We start from the raw sequence: 21,137 nt of genomic DNA, 5'->3' as shown, positions 1-21,137 counted from the left end.
CTTCCATTATCATATAAAACAGGGGTCTTCAAACTTGGCCCTTTTATGACTTGTGGACTTCAACTCCCAGAAATCCTCAGCTAGCATGCCTGGCTGAGGAATTCTGGGAGTTGAAGTCCACAAATCATAAAAGGGCCAAGTTTGAAGACCTCTGATATAAAACAAGGGTTGCGGTTTGCTTACATTAAAGATTGACAGAAATGAGAAAGCAAACTTAGCCTTAACTTTAGGCATCATTGTTCCAGCCAGAGTGGAAAAAACATTGGCTGGAAAGTTTTGACAAAAGCAGGTTCCTTTCTCTCCCCCACGTATGGGCAAATTAGACAGCCAGACAATTAAACAAACCATACTTCTTGTATCTTTTCTAGTTCAGGCCATATCGGGGAGGGAAATATTTTAGGACATGCTTCATTTTTCTATTGAAATGTCATTAAGGAGTGTGATTTACTATTGACACATGATACACAGGGACCATAAATGGAGATCGTAAGAATATGACCATGTACTTAGAATATAAAATATTAATATAAGGAGCCCAATAGCACAGATAACCATCCAGACAGGGAAATGCAAGGTTAGTCAGTGAAGTAACTTCAAGCTGCATGATATGATTTATTTCAAAATTCAGACAGAAACCCTGAGTTACCAGCTACACAATCAGTTAAATTAAAAAAAAAAGGAAAAGAGCAACAAAGACTTTTTTGGTTGGACTTAGCATCATGGAGATGCTGGATTGTGCTGTTTGGCAGAGTTTAAAACAAACAAACAAATAAAGAAACAGACAAAAACCCTCTCCCCTTTCTCCATCTAGAAAATCTGGACATCTTCACCACTGAAAAAGCATTTTCTTTCGTTACACATTTAAAAGCTAGATACAATCTGGCATAGATTTCAAGAGTCCGCAGGATTTGAGGATTTAGAAAAAGTATATAATTCCAACCCGTTGGGATGGAGTCGTCTTCAGTCGCGTGATGTTGAAAAGAGAAAAGAGGGAAGAGATGAGTCAGAGTTGTTCAAAACCATCTTGAGTAGCAGCCACCTGGCTTGGATGATAAGGAGCAGGAAGTTCAGCTTGTGCACAGGTGAACTCACAAATCATGTAAAAAGTGTGTGTGTGTGTGTGTGTGTGTGTGTGTGTGTCTATACAGAGGGGCCTTTTAAAAACAAACAAAATGAAAACATCTCCACTGGAGTGATCTCGATGAGAGAAGCAGTGAGAGCACACTTTCAGCTGTTATCAGGTTTGAGTTGCTGAGATATCAACTTGTCTAAGGCATTGCCATTTGCAGGTAGAGGTGTTTTGCAGGAAGATTACTGCATGTTCATCTTCTTACCTACGTCTACATAGATTCCTTTTTAAATGGACTCTCTGTTCGTTTAAGAACAACACATCACAACAACAAAAAAGACATCCATGAGGAGAACAAGAGCTAATCTTTCTGAAGGCACTTGGCCCTGATGGACTTCTTGGTGGAGTGACACTTTCCTGTGTCTCTGGAAATACCAGGGGAGTTTGTGCAGAGTCATGACTTGGGGTGCTGGAGAATTACCCTGCATTCCCATATCACAGAGTGGTAGATGGGAGCTTCTTAACCCGCCTCTGGGCCAAGAAAGAGGCTTCAATAGGCTTCAGTTGGGGACTTGGCTTTGAGTTGTTCAGTGCAGAGTATGTGGCAGCCATGGCACCCTGGAAGAGAGACGAGCCACAGGGGTTTGCTTAAGAGACAGACATGTATAAGATGCATGGGCACCAGTTGACATCACTACAAAAAATTGATTATTTGCTGATCACTTAAGACCCCAAAGCACTAAACCATTCACTATCCCATCTAGCCATGCTGTTTGGAGACACAGCATTTTCACTCCAACCTAGAACTAAGGTGAAATTAATCAGTGGAACAATTTGCCTCCAGAAGTTGTGGGCGCTCCAACACCAGAAGTTTCTAAGAAGAGTTTGGACAACCATTTGTCTGAAATGCTATAGGGTTTCCTGCTTGAGCACGGGGTTGGACTATAAGAACTCCAAGGTCCAATTCTCTTATTCTGTTATTCATTTATTTACACATTGTCAAGAATCAAACCTTTTCCTGCTGATATCTGGAGGCATCAATTGGGGAAGGTGGCTTCAACATATCACTCCAAAGCGTGCTGTCTCAAGGCCCCACCTCAACAAGCAATGATGATAGGGACGACTGATAGACAATTTGCTACTTCTGAGGCTCTTATTAATCTCAAAGGTTATCATTATCTGTTTCACTATCCATGGAAAGATGAACAATTTTATTAGTGCTAAGCCTCAACTGAGAAAGAGCAATTTAATCCTGCTTAAGGGAACAAATCAAGATCTTGAAAGAAAGCAATGATCACTTATGCGGTACTTTCTTCAAGGAAATATTGGTAAAAACAAGAATGGAGCCAGAATGTTTGCAGATGTCCATGGAGTAATGAAGTCCACTTCTCTGGGAGTCACAACTAAATTGGAGTTTCCCCACTGAATGTATCTGGGGTAGGAGAATCACTTATTGTGTGAAACAGCCTGATGTATTCTTAAAGAAATATAATGGCTAGAGTTCCTCAAAGGGGTGCAGCTTTTTTTTAATGCTTTCAAGTCAATATTAATTCTAGCAACTGCCTGGACAAGTAATTGTAGTTTTCTTGATAAGATTTTTATAAGTGGTTTGCCATTGCTTCCTTCCTAGAGCCGAGTGTGTTTGACTGATCCAAGGTCACCCAGCTGGCTTTGTACCTAAGGCAGGACTAGCCTGATAACTTTAACCAGTAGACCAAATTGGCTCTCTCTGCCTTCCATTTACAGACTAGAATTCCTTCTCTCTCTGACTGGTGTTTTCCTGCTAGGAGAAAGAGATTTAGCCAATTGGGAAACATTTCCCAAAAGCTGTATCTGGGAGTTTTAATCTAAACAATCTGAAGCAGCTTAGATATATTATAGAATGTCTGAAGAATTATTTCCTAAGGCTTTCCATCATGTACATGCACATACATAGGACAGGGAGAGAGAGAGAGAGATAGAGAGATTTGCTACTCCTGATGAGTTTACTCTAGTATTTTAATTATTTTTTAAAATACTGTCAGGGTGTAGGAACACGAAAGTGCCAACTTTAAAGGACTTCTTCAGCCAAACTAGTATTGTGTACTTTGGCAGCAGTTCTCTTGTTTTTTCCCCTTCTTTTCAAACATGACATGCCACAAATGGACCATGGATTTCCCACATGTAATATGAGTTGTGCCAACCTCTCTCTCCCATATTGTTTCTCTGTTTCCTCACTGACCCAAGGATACTGAGAGAAAACTAGGGTCGTATGACAGGATATGGCAGGAAACATGCAAAACTCTTCGTACCTTTACAAGCTGTACATCCTGGTGACTTAATTGGCTCTGAGGCAACTTGTCCTTCTGCGTTATCCACGGGTGTTGGAGTACCTGTTTGGCGGTCAAACGCTGATGCGGATCAACGTGGAGCATCTTGGATACTAAATCCTGCAGTAAGTATTCAGAAAATATAGCTGCTGGATATCTTTCTTCCCCCTTGCCAGTTTCTTGGCTACAGTGAAGAAGACAGTGCTGTTTCTTAGTTAATTTGAAAGTTATTTCCAGATTTGTCATATCGGGGAACAACAGTGCCTAGTCAGCCAAGAGTGGTAAATTAATTCTTTAATTCCTTCCTTCCTTCCTTCCTTCGCTACATTTGGATATCATGACTGAATCTAATCTATGGCTTGTTCTTCTTTACAGGGCAGTCATAAGCTAGGGTTTGTTCTCTAAATAAACCATCATATGGAATCTCTAATTTGTTCAGGTACTTGTTCTAGCAAGAGAAGCCAAGGAAGCACAACCACATGGCAGGCACTGACATCCTTTTCATTCACACAACAAGGTGCAAACAGCTTAAGGAATCCATAGTTTTCTTCATTAATAATTCCTCTTATTTCTTTCCTTATCACCTTGGTCTGGTCAACTAACTCCAAAAATTAAATCAAAGGAGTTAGTTTTAGACTCAATGAATTCCAGGAATTGCAGCCTGAATTAATTCCTGGTCAGCTCAGAGTTAATGGACTGTTGAGTCTCCCTGTTTCTGAAATAAAGAAGACCTGCAAAAATGGGGCTTTATGTACACCCTTTTTTTAAATTTTCCATCTCCCACCTTCACCACAAGGGGATGGAAAGAGGACAAAAAGGAGAATAAATATAAAGCCTCCCTCCCACAAATCTGACCACAATGAGGCTCACCCCACTTGGACCATGATGATAATTTTGCTTTTCTTTCTTCATTTGCCAAAAAGGGAGAGAAAATGAAGCCAGGCAAACTTTGGAGCTGCTGCTGGGCCTTTAAAAAGAATTCCTACAGAAATGACCAGCTCATTTGCCATCGTGCACTGGCAATCAGGAAGCTGAATTAATTGCTCTAGGAGGAATAACTTTAGCCCATCATGTTATCCAAAACCAGTATCTCTGGTTTTCTATCTCAAAAAGAAAGTGAGTGTCTGTATGAGTTTGGGGGTAAACAACAGAGCTATATAAAATTATATAGCAGGTTGGAAGTTTTTTTTTTTTAAAAAAAAACACCGTTTCCCTCTCTCCCAAAATTAGACTCATTCAATCAAACTGAATTGTGAGAGAATTGGGACAGATAAATAACTTCTTTTGTTATGGCAGAGCATAATTTAATCTGTGGGACTGGTTACCACAAGAAGGAGTAAAAACTGTTTAATAAGGCAGTTTTAGCATTCCTGGATGATGAGGTTATGAAAAACTCATAACCATAACCCCAGAGTCAAAAACTCAAAATTTTTAACCATATCGGAATGGTTAAAAATTACACTCCAGAATCAATGTTCCACATGAGGGTGTGGCGGCTCTCCTAGAAGCATCTGGCCAGCCACTGAACGAAAGAAAAGTGGACTATTATAAACCATAACGTTAAGCCAGAGGACTCTTGTGGTCTTTTGACTGAAGGTGGAAGCTGCTTTGTCACTGCCTGAGTTTAAGAAGCTAAACCAGGGGTCTTCAAACTTGGGCCTTTTGTGACTTGTGGACTTCAACTCCTAGAATTCCTCAGCCAGGCACGCTGGCTGAGGAATTCTGGGAGTTGAAGTCCACAAGTCACAAAAGGGCCAAGTTTGAAGACCCCTGAGCTAAACCTTACCTTGGCTGCATCGGAAACGGTGTTCCAATTTCCTCCTTTGAGGGAAAACTTTCCTCCGCCTATCCGAACAAGGATCTCTTCAGGGGTATCACTGGGCCCATTTGCAAATGGAGTATACCTGCAAAAGGCAGAAGGGGGCAGGGAGAATGACAACAACCGCATATTTAATACATGCAATATCAGAATGTCAGATGAAAGAGAACATCTACAGAAAGAGGTCCCCAACCTTTTGGGCACCAGGGACCGGTTCCGTGGAGAGAGGTTTTTCTGCGGACCGGAAGGTGCATGGTTTTGTGTGCTGCCTGCATCCCATGGATGGGGCTTTGCTTGTTTGTGCGGCCCGGTTGCTATCATGCCACGGCCTGGTACTAGTCCACAGCCCAGGGGTTGGGGACCCCTGATTTAAAGCACGGGGTGAGAGTAGACATGGATACAGAAGACAGGAGGACTGTCAAGGAGAGAGATTCCTCACTAACATCTCAACAGCATCCAATTCCCAGAAAACTCATTCAACTGCTGGTAGAGATTTAAGTACAGATTATTTTCACTATAAGGTTTGGTTATGTTTTAACACAGAGATCTACACATATGCTCAGCAGAAGCTGGGGTTCTCAGGAGACAGAGACAGACTCTGAACTAAGAGATTTCATAATTCATTATAATTATGAGCATGTAATAAGTCACAGTGCACTATTTTGGAGCTGAATCATATGGTCTAGTCTGTTAATGATTGGTTGGGAATGGAAGATTTGCTGTGGGGCAAACAATTGGCCGGTCTGACCCTCAGGTTTGTTACAGTTCTCTAGTTTAACAGTGACGGCTAATAAAATGCCTATAGCAGCTTGGAAATGTACAAGCGTTGCCTAATTCTTAAGCAATATTATAATGTGCCTGGCTGGATTTTATTGATAGCCAATGTAAGGAGAATTTTGCCCAAAGGGGAGAGAGTGAAAACTCCAAGTGAATCAGTTTTTTACTCATTGATGGGAGAGAATGGCTTAACATGTTGCGTGAGCTCATTTGTGTATAAGTTAAGTCTCCACAACATGTTAAGCCAAACCTTCCAAATATAACTGTGTCTTTTTGTGACTCTAACTATTGTGCTACATAGGGCATGACTGCTACCTACAGGTCATGTGAACCCAGCAATTTTAACATACCCAACAAAACAAACGTAAAGAAACCATGGCTTAATAATAGCGAAGTTGTCAGTAGCAGGGCAGAATACAAAATACAGAATACCAGGATTGGAAGGGGCCTTGGAGATCTTCATGTCTAACTGAGAGACCTCCCAACCTTTCTAGACAAATTGCTGTCCAATCTCTTCTTAGAAACCTCTGGTTATGGAGCACAGCTTCTGGGGATAAGCTGTTCTACTGATCAATCGTTCTCACTGTCAGGAAATTTCTGCTTAGTTCTAGGTTGAATCTCTTTTTGATATGTTTCCAACCATTACTTCTTGTCTTGCCCTCAGGTGCTTTGGAAAATAAGTTGTGACAGCCTCTTCTTTGTGACAGCCTCTCAAACAATGGAAGACTGCTATAATGTCACCAATTAAGAACGCAGCCCAAGAGGAGACAGATTCTAACCCCATGCTCAAACAGAAGATTCACTAAGCAATCTCAAGATCTTACTTGTGTTCATATGTTCTCTGCTAAGCATGGGTTGCTGGGTTCACATTGTGCATTAGACCATGACTCATAGGTTCACATAAAAGATTAAACCAAAGCTAAGCCATACGATGGCTTAATCGAATTATCTCACCTTATCCCGTCTCACAGAACTACTGTGAGATAAAAAGGAGAGCTAGAGGACCACCAGTCTCTCCAGCATTCTTTGGAAGGGGAATGGGTGGAATGAAAATTTAATAAGTTTGTTTAATAAACAAAATTCTTGTTCTCCCAGCAAACACAACGCATCCATCTTACCCTGCTAGCATTGTGTAGAGAAGGATTCCTAAGCTCCAAATGTCACAGGCCTCATCATAGCCTTGGCGTTTCAAAACCTAAATAAGAACAAGAATGGATATATAATTATGCTAATTTTCTTGGTTCTGGGGGAAAAAAAGAAAGGAAAGAGGCATGGGTGACATCTCCAGCAATATAAAAACCACGAGGTATAGAAAGCAGCTCAGTTCTGAGTTTCTCCTCTCTCTTATCACTCCTGCACATCCTATTAAGGAGATGATCAGTACTTGTTGGTCTTCTTTACCTTTCCTTATCCTCTTTCCGTTTCCTGTTTGTGTCATTTAAGAAAAAGACACTCAGTTCCACTAATTTCCAGCCATTGGCTGTGCTATTAACCAAGAGTGCTTTAAATACTGTGTAGTTACAAAAAAGCAGTTGGTCTAATTAGCCATCTTATGTATGACTAATTTCTAAGCAAGGAGGACAACATTCTCCATACACAACCTTCCCCACGGTGGATCTTCCAGTTCAGGCCTTGAGCCTTTCGGAACCAGGCTGCGGAAGTGGCGGGCAAGCATGTGCACGCTCCATTTGTGCGAGCATGCGTGCATGCCATTCATAAAAATGGAGCTGTGCATATGCACTTTCCCGCTGCTCGCACGGAACCATCCCCTCTCCCCACCCCCACCCCCAGGCTGCAAAGCCAGAAAGCTTAGGGAACTCTGTTCCAGATGAATTCAGATTGCAAGACCAAAGATTCCTAGGATTTATTCCTAGGATAAAATGGGAGATGTTTCACTCCATACATAAAAGGTCCTCCTTGCAACCGCAGAACATCCCATTCTTGTCTCCTAACATTACACTTCCCCTTTCAACATTCTTCTAACAACTTTTCTTTGGAGGTATGGATGACATCCCCTCAATACAGAATGATCATCATGTTGTAATTCTCTGAAACAATCTGGAGGGAGTCTGCTTGATGGGAGGCCAAGACCACTTCAAAAGGGTCCCCCATGCCTATCAGTTAAAATACAGGTAGCATTTGGAATTCCAGGTATATTCTGGCTTTCGTACCTACTCTGTGAAAGTGCAAGAAAGGAAGCCATGAGAATCTGAGATAGTTACTAAAATTCAGATGCAGTTAGGAACAATCACAAGAGAAAAGATCCAATTTTTATGTTGGTCTGTATCCCCAAGCCAAACACACTAATGGTGATGATCTGGGGGAAATCTGTGGGAGGAACATAACTCGGGAACTTCAGAAGATTTAGCTAAGAGCAAGAGTAGGCTTTCTTTCCAGTTTAGGGGACAGATGCCAAGTGTCCAAACAACCTTTACACTTGATTCCATTGTAGCAGATTCTCCTACAGATATTTGCAGACACAAAACTACCAAACAGGTCTTTAATTCAGCCCAGTTGGGTGGAGAAAGTGATTGCAGAGACTTTCCTGAAATGGATGAAATTAGTAGAACAAGTATGTTTTACTTGGGGATTTAACCTCAACAAACTCAGGATTGTGAGCTGCTTACCTCTGGAGCAACAAAGTTGGCAGTATAGCAAGGGGTCATGAGGAGCCCATTGTCTGCCCTCAGTTGCTTAGCAAACCCAAAGTCACAAATGCGAATACATTCAGGGTTGCCAGACTCATCTACGTAGAGGATGTTGCTAGGTTTCAAGTCTCTATGGACCACCTGCAAAGCAAAAGTGGAAATTGCAGGTCATGAGTTTGTCACTGCTTCCTTTCAATTTACAGATATGTGCTCCAGTTCCAGATGTTAAACTTCATTCTGATCCTACAACTGCTGTGTATTTTATTTTCCTGCTTTTGGTTTACAAAACCCCTAATAAGGATGACAAAAACATAAGCAGAGAAAGTAGGAAAAAAGGGTGTAATAAAACAAAAGTCACAATACATTGATAGAAAAGGATTGCTAAAATAATGTTGCAATGGAGACTAAAATCAACCTGAGACTGAACCCACAGATGTTCACCACAAGGACGTTCTAGAGATTTGGTACCACCAGAAAAAAAATAATAATCCCTGGGTCTGGTTTGTAGGTGTCAAATCTCATGTGACAATTGAACTTATAGCCAAGACCAAGCAGAAGTTATTGCTTTGCTTGAAGGCAGGCATATGTGACCTCCTTCAAATTCAACGCAGCACCACCAGTCAGGTATTAACACCTGTAAAATACTTGATCTCGGTCTCTCCTGATGAATCTCCTCTGACATTTACCTTGTACTTCTTCCATACCCTGATGATACTTTGTCCTGATTTTTTTTTTAAATGAACCCAACTCTAGTGGATTTACCCTGGCTTTTCCTACTTTTGACTTTTTTTTTGCTTCAACACAGGTGATAATTTATTTGAGGAACAAATTAAAACTTGCCATGTACATACAAGTTTGACGTGCATAAAACACAAAGGACCGTTCTGATGTTGTAGGCGTGCACCCTGGCACAAAGGCAGGGAGGGCCAGGGAAACGGGAGGGTTCGTGCCAGCCTCTCCTACTCACCCCTTGAGAGTGAAGATATTCCACAGTCTTGCAGATCGTGTGCAGGACGGAGCTTGCTTCTCTTTCTGAAAAACACTTCTGCTTGAGAATCCTGTCTAGCAGCTCCCCACCTCTCATTAGTTCAGTCACCAGGTAAACATGTTTGCCATCATCGTACACCTGCCAAATGGATATTTCTAAGCAGGTCTGAGAAAAAATGATTTAACTTGTTTCCCCAAACCATCTACCAACTTCACATACTGTACGTCCGACTTGAGGTCTAGAAATTGCACAGGATGCAATTCTGCACAGGGATCAAGAGTTCTACAATACAGAAACAGCATTTCAACAACCATGGGGTTGTCAAAGAGGCTTGTCTCTCTCTCTAGCAGTATTATGCTGAATCACAATTGACATGCATGCCAGCAGAAATATGATGGGACTACAGCTTTTTAGGGCATCGGATGTATAGGGTCAACTCTTTTGCTGTAACCCCTGCTTGTTTTTTTGTTCTACTTCAACAAACACCCCCTGTAAAAAGGAGAGTCTGCTCTGGCTACCAGGAAGGAAGTCAGAACTGCCTCTGAATATGGCTTCAAAAAGTCTGTGCCTTTTACGGATCTTGCAAGGCCATGACTGTGAGCAGATCCACTTTGGCAGCGAAAAAGAGACCAAAGGGCTGTTTATCTACAGGTTTGCACTTTTCACCAAGGAACTACAAGTAATTCACCTAACTACCCTACTTGAGATTGGAATCTCAGTCGTTGAGCAAAGCAGTCATTAAGTGAAACATCTTGTGATTACTTTGCTCAATGACTGCAACCTTAGCACTCCTGGTTGCTCGTTTAGCAACCTCATGGGTCATTAAACAGATGGGAGTCCCAGGTAAGTAGCACGGGGTGCCTCAAGGGCTGGGGGTGGGTGGGTGGGTGCCTGGAATGCCCAGTGCAGGCTGTGCACAAGTATTTTCTCCATTCAGGAACTGAAAATCCTCCCTGCTGAAATCCAAGCAGGATTTTCAGATCCTGAATGGAGAGAAATGTATATATGGCCTATGCCAGGCCTCCCCCACCCCAAGGCACCCCAGACGCTGCCTCTCTGCTCTGGAATTGTAAATCCTCTGTGACTGAAAATCCTGATTGGAATTTGGGACAGATTTTTTTCAGCCAACTCCTAGAAGAGGGAGTACTCGTGGCAGGCAGCTTTTCCTGCCAGCTTCCCCATATTGATTTTCCGGGAAAGCCCATAGGGAAGATGCAAAACGTGATCCGATGATCACGGGGCACTTGACAATGCACCGTAAGTGCAAACCAGCTGCCAAGCACCCAGATCACAATCATGTAACTGCAGGGGCACTGCAATAGCCATAACCTCAGCCATGGGGTATAAGTGCTTTATTCAGCACTGTTGTAATTGTGAACAATTGCTGAATGAACAGTTGTTAAGCGAGGACTACCTGCACAAATATTCTGAACTACTGTCCTGCCCGAGTCATGAATGAACAACTGCTTTTCCCTCATAAGCACTGTCTGTCGATAAGCTCTATTCCGCTATGACACTCACGTCCTTCAGCGTGATGATGTTGGGATGCTGCCCGTAACGCAGGAGTATCTCAATTTCCTCGGAGGGATCTCGCTTACTCTTGTCAATAATCTGCAAGAAGTATATGCCGTGTTATTACTACTCGCTACTACTTTTGGGGGGGTTGGATTACGTTTAAAAGTTGAAAACACGACATACGCATTGAATTGCAATCTCTCCAATAATCCTGCAAGGTTTTATTACTTATTCACTGTACCTCTCGCCAATTCCAATAGTGTTGAGGCACGTACAAAGCAATTAAAACATACAATAAAATATATATTAAAGCAATATAAAAAAGCTTAATTTATAAAATTAAGCAGCAGAAATCATCAGCATCAATGTAAAAGTCACCATCCATAAAAACAGCAATAAATACAGAATAAAAGAATAAAGTTTTAAAATCTCTACAATATATTTTTTAATTTCTTTTCTATTATAGGAAAGACAGTCTGAGGTGTGATGCAAGAGTGTAAAACAGGGGTCTTCAAACTTGGCCCTTTTATGACTTGTGGACTTCAACTCCCAGAATTCCTCAGCCAGCGTAAAAGTTCACAAGCCAAGTTTGAAGACCTCTGGTGTAAAACATCATTTACATGACTACACACAAATTATATGATCTACAATCCCATCCAAGATGTCTGTGCAGTCAGCAAGTTTATGTTTATGTTTTGTTTATGTTTTATTTAATTTATATACCGCCCTTCTCCCTGGGGACTCAGGGCGGTTCACAGGGCATATAAATAAAAATACAATACTATACAAAAGTTAAAACAAAGATTAAATCAGTGCCCAATTAAAAAACAATAATGCAATCTAAAATAACAATTTAAAACCCAGCTCCCCCATCAGGCCAGACCAGCCAATTCAAACAAATGGGTCTTCAGACCACGACGGAAAGTTCGGAGGTCCGATGCCGTCCGGAGCTCCACCGGCAGTTGGTTCCACAAAGCCGGGGCACCCACAGAGAAGGCTCTCCCCCTGGGGGCCGCCAGTCGGCATTCCCTGACCGGAGGCACCCTGAGGAGGCCCTCTCTGTGGGAACGCACAGGGCGGAGGGGAGTTGAAGCCGGCAGCAGGTGGTCCCCGAGGTACCCCGGACCCATGCCATGTAGGGACTTAAAGATCATAACTAAGACCTTGAACCTCACCCGGAAGACAACTGGTAACCAATGCAGCTCGCGGAGCAAAGGTGTAACATGGGAGTACCGGGAAACTCCCAAGACAACTCTCGCGGCCGCATTCTGTACCAGTTGGAGCCTCCGAGTGGTCTTCAAGGGAAGCCCCATGTAGAGAGCATTACAGTAGTCAAGGCGAGAGGTCACGAGCGCATGAGTGACCGTGCACAGGGCATCCCGGTCCAGATAGGGCCGCAACTGGCGCACCAGGCGAACCTGGGCAAAAGCCCCCCTAGTCACGGCCACTACATGATCTTCTAGGGTAAGCCGTGAATCTAGGAGGACTCCCAAGTTGCGAGCCCTATCCACGGGGGGTAAGAGCTCACCCCCCATAGAAAGAGATGGAACATTTTGAATGTCCCGGGATGCCGGAATGCACAGCCACTCAGTCTTGTCAGGGTTGAGCTGAAGTCTGTTCCTCCCCATCCAGACCCGAACCGCCTCCAGGCAACGGGACATCACAGCGAGGGCATCACTGGGGTGGTTTGGGGTCGAAAAGAAAAGTTGGGTATCATCGGCATATTGATGATACCCAACTCCAAAACCACGAATGATCTCACCCAGCGGTTTCATGTAGATGTTGAACAGGAGAGGCGAGAGAACCGACCCCTGAGGAACTCCACAAACGAGAGACCTCGGGGCCGATCTCTGCCCCCCTGCCAACACCGACTGCGAACGTCCCAGGAGATAGGAGGAGAACCACCGAAGAACCGTGCCTCCCACTCCCAATCCCCTGAGACGCCGCAGCAAGATACCATGGTCGATGGTATCGAAAGCCGCCGAGAGGTCTAGTAGGACTAGGACAGAGGAATATCCCCTGTCCCGAGCCCTCCAGAGATCATTCACCAGAGCGACCAATGCCGTCTCCGTGCTGTACCCGGGCCTGAAACCCGATTGGTAGGGGTCCAGATAATCCACTTCATCCAGGACCAGAGGGAGCTGATGCGCCACCACACTCTCAACAACCAAGTGGCAGTAAGATCAGGGACTTTTCAGCTCATTCAACTCCACCTTACATCAATTCACCCCCAAAATTGGCAAATATACTTTGAGCAACCAAACTCACACAAAGTCAAGGCTTTCCTGCGTACACATTCCCAACTTTGCTCCCCTGCGCTATTATCTACCAGGAAGCGTCTCGTTTAAACTAATGGTGGGATGTTTGAAGATTTCAATAATAATAACAGCAGCAACAACCATAGCGACCTGGGCATTGAAACTGTGTGATTATGGATGAAACGTGTAACAGTGATACCCATTGTCATCAGGGCACTGGGAACTATGTCCAAAAACTTTGCAAAATACATCAAGAAATTGCAGCTTCCTGCAATAACTCCAGCAAAGCTACAAAAAGCTACTGAGCCTTGGTGGAGCAGTGGGCTAATGCCTCCTTAAGTAACACCAGCTGCCTGCAATTAGTGCAGGTTCGCATCCCACCAGGCTCAAGGTTGACTCAGCCTTCCATCCTTCCAAGGTAGGTAAAATGAGGACCCAGATTGTTGGGGGCAATAAGCTGACTTTGTAATAATGCCGCTTGGTGTGTGTGTGTGAAAGCTCTAATAAGCAGGCATATACATAGAATGAAGGCTATTGCTAAGCACATTGGTTTGTGCTTAAATTGTAAGCCACCCTGAGTCTTCGGAGAAGGGCGGGATATAAATGGGATAAAAATAAAATAAAAATAAAATAAAAAACTGCGCTACTTGGAACATCTTACATTTTAAGGAGATACCTGGTTGATACCTAGGATGCTGGCAACAACCCGTGTCAACCATTAGTGCCAGTCAAATTGAGTGTTCAGTTGACTGAGTTTCATGTTTTATGAATAAAAGTTTTATATAATAATAATAATAATAATAATAATATGTTCTTGGGTTGGACAAAAGAGGGAACTCTCACCTTGGCTGCATATTCTGTGCCGGTTGCTTTGTGAATACACCGCTTGCACACTGAATAAGAGCCCACACCGATGGCTTCTTTAATCAAGTAACCATCATTAAACTGGAGATTCTTCCCATGCAGTTGCTATAAGGAAAGAAAATGAGAGGGAAAAAATCAAGTTTGCTAGATTACATACAGAGTTTCTGAAAGTCTCTCTCTGTTGCTGAAACTGAAACAGGATGGAGAAATCCAGGTGAAGTCGTGTATGCAGGTAGTCCTCGATTTGCAGCCATTCATTTAGTGATGTTACAAAAGCACTGAAAAAGTGACTTATAATAGTCCTCATGCTTAAAACAGCTGCAGTATCCTGACAGTCATGTGATTCAGAATTTGGGTGCTTGGCAAAGGTTGCAGTGTCCTGGGAAGGGGGGTGGAATCACGTGAACCCTATTTGCAACCTTTCCTGCTTTCTGCCTCCAGGCAAAGTCAATGGGGGAAGTTGGATTCACTTAACAACCACTTGATTCACTTAGCAACTGCAGTGATTTGCTAAAACCGTGGCAAAAAGGTTGTAAAATTGGGCAGGACTCACTTCACCACTGCCTTGCTTAACAGCAGAGATTCTGGTCCCAATTGTAGTTACAAGTCAAGGACTACCTGTATGCTATTTTCATATACCTGAATGTTGCAGAATGATTTTCCGGTTAAAATTCCCCTCCTGACTAATCTAAACTGGCACTGAACATCCCAGGACAAATAGCAGCTTTGGAGCAGATTAGATTCAACAGATGCGAAGAGTTTGTTGAAATTCATAGATTTCATAGAACAGATACAAATCATTAATTGGCAACAGTACCTTTGTGTGTGTACACAATTTTGCTAGAAGACAAATTTGATATGACTTTTAAATTGACGAATTTTTGCTTGATTTTGGGAACAGCCCCTCTCCAAGTGATTCTAGGGAGCACTGAAGGTTTTGAATTTTCAGGAATTCTCCAGCCTTTTCTTACCTGAACGACAGAATGCAAAGGCATCGGTGGTGATTTAGCTTTCTCATCCTCTATCAGTCCAGTGGCCACAAAGCTGAATCCTCGGAAGAGTTGATGGGCTCCTGCGCTAGGAGGAATTCCAGGTGAATCTAGAACAAAAAATGGGAAAAAAGACTAGAACTCAACTCTCTGGAACAGCAGCATGTCAGGAACTGACCACTGGCTATTATTCCTTCCCCAAACATCCATGACAAAGGCTGGACAAGAGCTGGCTGGGGAATTCTGGGAGTTGAAGTCCACACATTTTAAAGTTGCCAAGTTAGAAAAATACTGCACTAGCCAGCTCTAATATTGAGACCGGGATGAGGAACCCGGTGGTGTTGGACCAACTCCCTTCCCTCTCACCACTGCTGGCTTGGGGGTGAGAGTTCCAACATCTGGAGAGCCATATGTTCTTCATGTCTGCTATTTCTTCAATTCCATTAACTATAGGAACATAAAATGCTCATCCGAGATGTATAGTAAGGAAAGCATCGTATAGAGAGCCTCCGTGCATCTTTTTATATTTATTTTGTGAGAGGCCACTTTTCAGAGACAAAGTACCATTTCTCTATATCAGGAGAGCGTACAGGATCCCAAATCTTTCTGAACCTTATATATGCAACAAAAGCCATGAGAAGGGGTCAAAAAATGTGCAAAAGAACAGGCAAGAATCTGGTTCTTGTGGGTATGAATGAAATGATTTAAAAATGGAGGCAAGGGCTATTTCTGTGTCCCATGAACAGAGGTCCATAGGTGTTCATAAAGTGAATACAGGAACATACACAGCACCCTCGTGTCCTTAGATTATTAAAAGCCAAACACCAACCTTTGGGTGTGCGGGAGGTAAATTCTTTGTCAAAATAAAAGGTGTCATCTGGCCGGCCCACAGCAGGTTTGAATGGTGGCTTGATTTCTCGACGGAAAAGCTTCTGGAGGACGGAAATTCATACAGAAAGAGGAGGGTTAGGGTCAGGGTATGGATGCACCAGGAGAGCCAAAGACACAAAGAAATAAAATTAGCCACAGGCTGTTTTTCATGGAAATGGTGCCCAGATATTTGAGCAGTACCAGTCTGGATATTCAGGAAGACAGCAAGCCGGGTTCTAATTGTTTAGCTACCTGCAAAAATTTGGAAACCAAAGAAAATCGTGCATCCTGGGCTCCGATCTGTGGTTCCATGAAATAGCCAGCATACCCAGAGTTGCTTCTATCTTCGTATGCTCCATAAACCAGCCAAATCTATATACAGATAGTCCTCAACTTACAACTGTTTGTTTAGTTACCAAAGTTATAATGGTAGTGAAAAAAAGTGACTTCCTTGCATTTCAGATTATAGCAACATCCGCATGGTCACATGATCAAAACCGCTATGTTTTTACAGCTATTTGCCGTGTCCCGCCATTTGTGACGTTCCCACTGATGTCCAACAAGCTATCAATGGGGGAAGCTGGATTTGCTGAACAGCCGCATTATTCTCTTAACAACTGCAGTGATTTGTTTAACTGTGACACAAAAGGTTGTAAGATTGGGTGTGATTCACTTAATGATGACCTTGCTTACAACACAAATTCTGATGCCAATAGTGATCATAAGTTGAAGATTACCTGTATTGTCCTGGGCCTGAAGCCTGAATTTTAAGATCTTACCAAATGAAAAAGGAAACAGAGCAAAAACAATTCTACCATACTCACATTCCAATCAATGGTAGAGTAGAAAGAGTGACGTTTGATTTCTTCAACACCATCTGGGCCAGATCCTACAAAGTAAAGTGACAAGTTCTACACACAACATAGAGTTAAATGCATACAGTAAAGAACAGGGGTGGGCAACTATGGCAACTTTACGACTTGTGGATTTCAACCCCCAGAATTCCTGCTGGCTCAGGAATTCAGGGAGCTGAAGCCCACAAGTCGTAAAGTTACGTACATGTCCACCTCTGGTAAAAGAATGTGTCTCTCCACCCAGTAGCAAAATCCTATTTGTTTGTGTCCTACGATTCAAACATCTTGATTGTTTTTAGTTTTGACAAGTTTTAACAGTATTGTGCTATGCAGAAAACCTGCTGAAAGAGTCATGGATGGGCACATTGCACGGATGCAAAGCTAGCACAAAGCTCTTACCTAACCTGTTGATTGGGTTCCTCTTGAAAAGGGCTCGCAGAAGGCTTTGGGCTTCACAGCTTAGAAACTGGGGCATGCCCAGCTTTGCTCTAAATGAAAAGATATATATGTAGACATGAGACAGCAAAGGGGAAAAAAACCCCACTGTCTTGGCACAGACAATGCTGTTGAACTAGCCAGGAGGTTCATCATCATCATCATCATCATCATCATCATCATCATCATCATAATAATAATAATAATAATTTTATTTATATACTGCCCTTCTCCCGAAGGATTCAGGGCGGTGAACAGGGCAGATATATAAAAAATACAAAAATACAAAAGTTAAAAGAAAATTAAACATATGCCCAACTAAAAACAGTAGATACATATATTAAAAATGACAATAAAAACCCAACCCATCCCCCATCAGGCCAGGCCGGCTTGTTCAAATAAGAGTGTCTTCAGATACCCCTCAAAGGCCTGATTTAATACAAAGCAGGGGCCACTATCTATAATCCCTGGAACAATTTCATCTCTGAATCAAGTGATGGTTTCCACCTGTATCAGAGGTAGGCAACTTTTGGGGCCCACTAGGGATTGTGAAAGTCTCTTTTTATATTTGCACACACACACAAAATTTATCCTGAAGTGGGGAGTCGAGTGAGGGAGTTGAAGGGGGAGGAGTGGCAGAACCTGAGAGTTAAAAGAGGGATCAGCCGAGAATCCCTACGTAGCCGCAAGCCAGCTAAGTCCAACCTTCCTGGAATTCCGTTGACCCTTATCTAACTCCAAACAGGTGCTAACCATGAGTTGAGAATATTCCTGAGCATAGCAATAAATCAGCTTATTTGGACCTTCATGCGTAGACCTGGTCTTTCACGTCTGACTTTTGCCTATTTATCTAATGGCTTCCATGGCCAGGTGCATCCAGTTATAAAACAAATATTTATACAAGAGAAAATGGTGGGGATATTCACCATCACTTTCACAACTCCAGGATGGTTTCTATATCTGTGTCAGCTTTTTTTTCTTCTGCCCCCCCAGCCCCCCCCCATAAAACTACAAAGCACTGGGCTGAGGGCACCTTCCAAGCTTGCCTTCTAATAATGTCAATATAGTCTGTGGGATCGAACACGTTCCCAGAAACAAAAACGATGCTGCAAGGGTTTTGCAGCCTCACTTCAGTAAATAAACACATTTCCTGAAATTAAAGTCAAGTACAGCAGAGCCTAGCAGATGCCAAGGCACATTGGCATCCATAAACACCCTGATGACTACGTCTCTCCCATGCTGCTGTGCAGCTGGAGAAGATTACAGCTTGTCTCCATATGTCCAGCTTCTTGTGAGAAATGAAATTCAACATATTTAAAGAGCACTTGGATCAGCACAGTTGGAACGAATCCACCATTTTGTGGCCATGAGATTGGCAGTCAATAGTTCGGGGGGGGGGGTATGGAGATTATATTGGCTTCTTTTAAAGCAAATATCTCAACCTCTCCTTTTGGTGTTTTGACAGTAGCCAGGATGATCAACAAATTTCCTTTTAACTACGGATATAAAATCTATTAAAGCTTAGAGGGACAAGTATATATAAAAAAGCATCAAATAACTTCATCAGCTTTGATCTCTTTACAAACAGACACTTTCCAAAGCAATTCACCAACCAAGGGTCAACCTGAGGCAAACCCTCTCCGGGATCTGCATGCTGAGACTCACTTGAGAATGAGTGTCATTGTTTCCTTCCTGTCCTTTCCTTGGAATGGCAGGGCCCCTGTCAGCATCTCAAACTGCAAGGAACAACACACGAGAAAATCAGCGAGCCAGGCAGTTCCAGCAACAGCACTCACCATTGTTATTTTCTTTAGGACACAGAACATAAAATAATAGGGTTCAAAAGGAGCTTGGAAGTCTTCTAGTCCAACCCCCTGCTCAAGCAGGAAGCTTTATACCAGGGGTCTTCAAACTTGGCCCTTTTATGACTCATGGACTTCAACTCCCAGAATTCCTCAGCCAGGCACGCTGGCTGAGGAATTCTGGGAGTTGAAGTCCACGAGTCATAAAAGGGCCGAGTTTGAAGACCCCTGCTTTATACAATTCCAGACAAATGGCTGTCCAGTCTCTTCTTTAAAACCTTCAGTGATGGAGCAGCCACAACTTCAGGCGGCAAGCTGTTCCAGTGACTAATTGTTCTCACTGTCAGGAAATTCCTTCCTTATTTCCAGGTTGGATCTCTGTTTAATGATCTTCCACCCATTACTTCTTATCCTGCCCTCTGGTGCTCTGGAGAATAGATTGACCTCCTCTTCTCTGGGAGTGCCCCTCAAGAACTGGAAGACTGCTATCGTTCACCCAAAGTCTTTCTCTTTATTAGACCACACATACCTAGTTCCCTCAATCGCTTATCGTATGGTTTAGCCTACAGACCCCTTATCATCTTTGTTGCTCTTCTCTGTGTTCTTTATAGGGTCTCAGCATCTTTTTGTATCACAGGGACCATAGCTGGGTGCAATATTCCAAATGTAGTCTCACCAGTGCATTTCCTCGTTTTGAGTTTTACATCCAATGTTGCTTTTGCTACCCAAGGAAGCAAAATGACTTCACCCTGGCTCACCAGATGGGAAGGACCCTTCTTATTGGTCGTGACAAAAGCAGACCATGCCAACATGCAAGACACGCCTGTAGCATCGCCTTTGTTTGCCATTGGTCTGTTTGCATTAAGCATCAGTCTCCTTAAAATAGTTAAGCATCTAACCCCAATTCCTTCTGATCGACAAGCTCAGTTAAGTGAAGTTTGCCCCATTTTACGACCTTCCTTGCCACAGTTGTTAAGCGAATCACTGCACTTGTTAAGTTAGTAACACGGTTGTTAAGTGAATCTGGCTTCCCCATTGATTTTCCTTGCAGGAAGGTCGCCAAAGGTGATCACATGACCCCGGGACCCATCATAAATATGAGTCGGTTGCCAAGCATCTGACTTTTGATCACATGACCACGGAGATGGTCCTAAATGTGAAAAATGGCGATACGTCCCTTTTTTCAGTGCCGTTGTAACTTTGAACGGTTGCTAAATGAACTGCTGTAAATCGAGGACCACCTGTACTACTTAAGGAGCTTCTCCTCCATAATTCAAATCAAATAGAAACTGATCGGTTTCAAGCCAGGCCACTTTTGCAAATAATCACCACAAGAGGGCAGCACGTCTTCAGCTAAAGACCATCCTTGCTTGGATTGCAGGTGCTTTTACAAAACCAAAGGATTCCAAAACTCTGCTCAGGGGCTCTGCTGCTTGAGCTGATTTCAGGGGATCTTAGGTGTGGTGTGGCGGATCCCAGGAGGACCATCCAGAGAGTTTAAAATGCCTTATTGGAGCAGGACTTCCACGTCACTACCCAGACCTGTTTTAATGTCTCATCAGTCTAACTCACTGGAAGTCGCACTCTTAATTTAACATTATCCATCAAGACAGAATGGCAATGCCCTGTTCGGGGGGAGGGGGGGAGGAGGGGAGAATGTTTTTTAGGTTATTTATTTATTAAATTAAACTGCCCACTAACTGAAGCGCTCTCTGCAATTTGCACTAAAACGTGCTCAGAAATACAAGTTAAAACATATGCAATTTAATAAAAAATAAAAAATACCACGTAAACCAGGTAGCTGCAAGACAGTCATTCAAACACTAAAGCAAGATGAGCTAAAATACAATTAAAAGCCTATTTAAAAAAGCTGGGAAAATAGCAAAGTCTTGACTTGGAATCAAAACAATGTGGTGAGCTGAGCCTCTCTGTGGAGGGAG

General features: G+C 42.9%; 1 protein-coding gene across 3 annotated transcripts in view; it reads right to left on the bottom strand.

The window, feature by feature from the left end:
- Positions 1-599: 599 nt before the first annotated feature.
- The window catches only part of RPS6KA1 (ribosomal protein S6 kinase A1), a 52,619-nt gene continuing 32,081 nt past the window's right edge, over positions 600-21,137 (bottom strand). For 2 of the 3 annotated variants that reach the window (XM_083369854.1, XM_083369852.1), the window contains 13 exons: positions 19,061-19,131; positions 17,360-17,448; positions 16,931-16,995; positions 16,066-16,168; positions 15,219-15,346; positions 14,227-14,352; positions 11,132-11,221; positions 9,590-9,748; positions 8,602-8,763; positions 7,093-7,169; positions 5,165-5,282; positions 3,361-3,498; positions 600-1,687 (listed from right to left, as the gene is read on the bottom strand). In XM_083369854.1, coding sequence (XP_083225980.1) covers positions 1,565-1,687; positions 3,361-3,498; positions 5,165-5,282; positions 7,093-7,169; positions 8,602-8,763; positions 9,590-9,748; positions 11,132-11,221; positions 14,227-14,352; positions 15,219-15,346; positions 16,066-16,168; positions 16,931-16,995; positions 17,360-17,448; positions 19,061-19,131 — 1,449 coding nt within the window. In that variant the 3' untranslated portion in view covers positions 600-1,564. The remainder of the gene's footprint in view (positions 1,688-3,360; positions 3,499-5,164; positions 5,283-7,092; positions 7,170-8,601; positions 8,764-9,589; positions 9,749-11,131; positions 11,222-14,226; positions 14,353-15,218; positions 15,347-16,065; positions 16,169-16,930; positions 16,996-17,359; positions 17,449-19,060; positions 19,132-21,137) is intronic. The other variant, XM_083369853.1, reaches the window with a different exon arrangement.

This window comes from Vipera ursinii (genome assembly GCF_947247035.1).
Source record: "Vipera ursinii genome assembly, chromosome: 9".
NCBI classification, from domain to species: Eukaryota; Metazoa; Chordata; class Lepidosauria; order Squamata; family Viperidae; genus Vipera; species Vipera ursinii.
The sequence above is the reverse complement of the archived record's forward strand: the minus strand, read 5'-3'. Positions and strand labels throughout refer to the sequence as shown.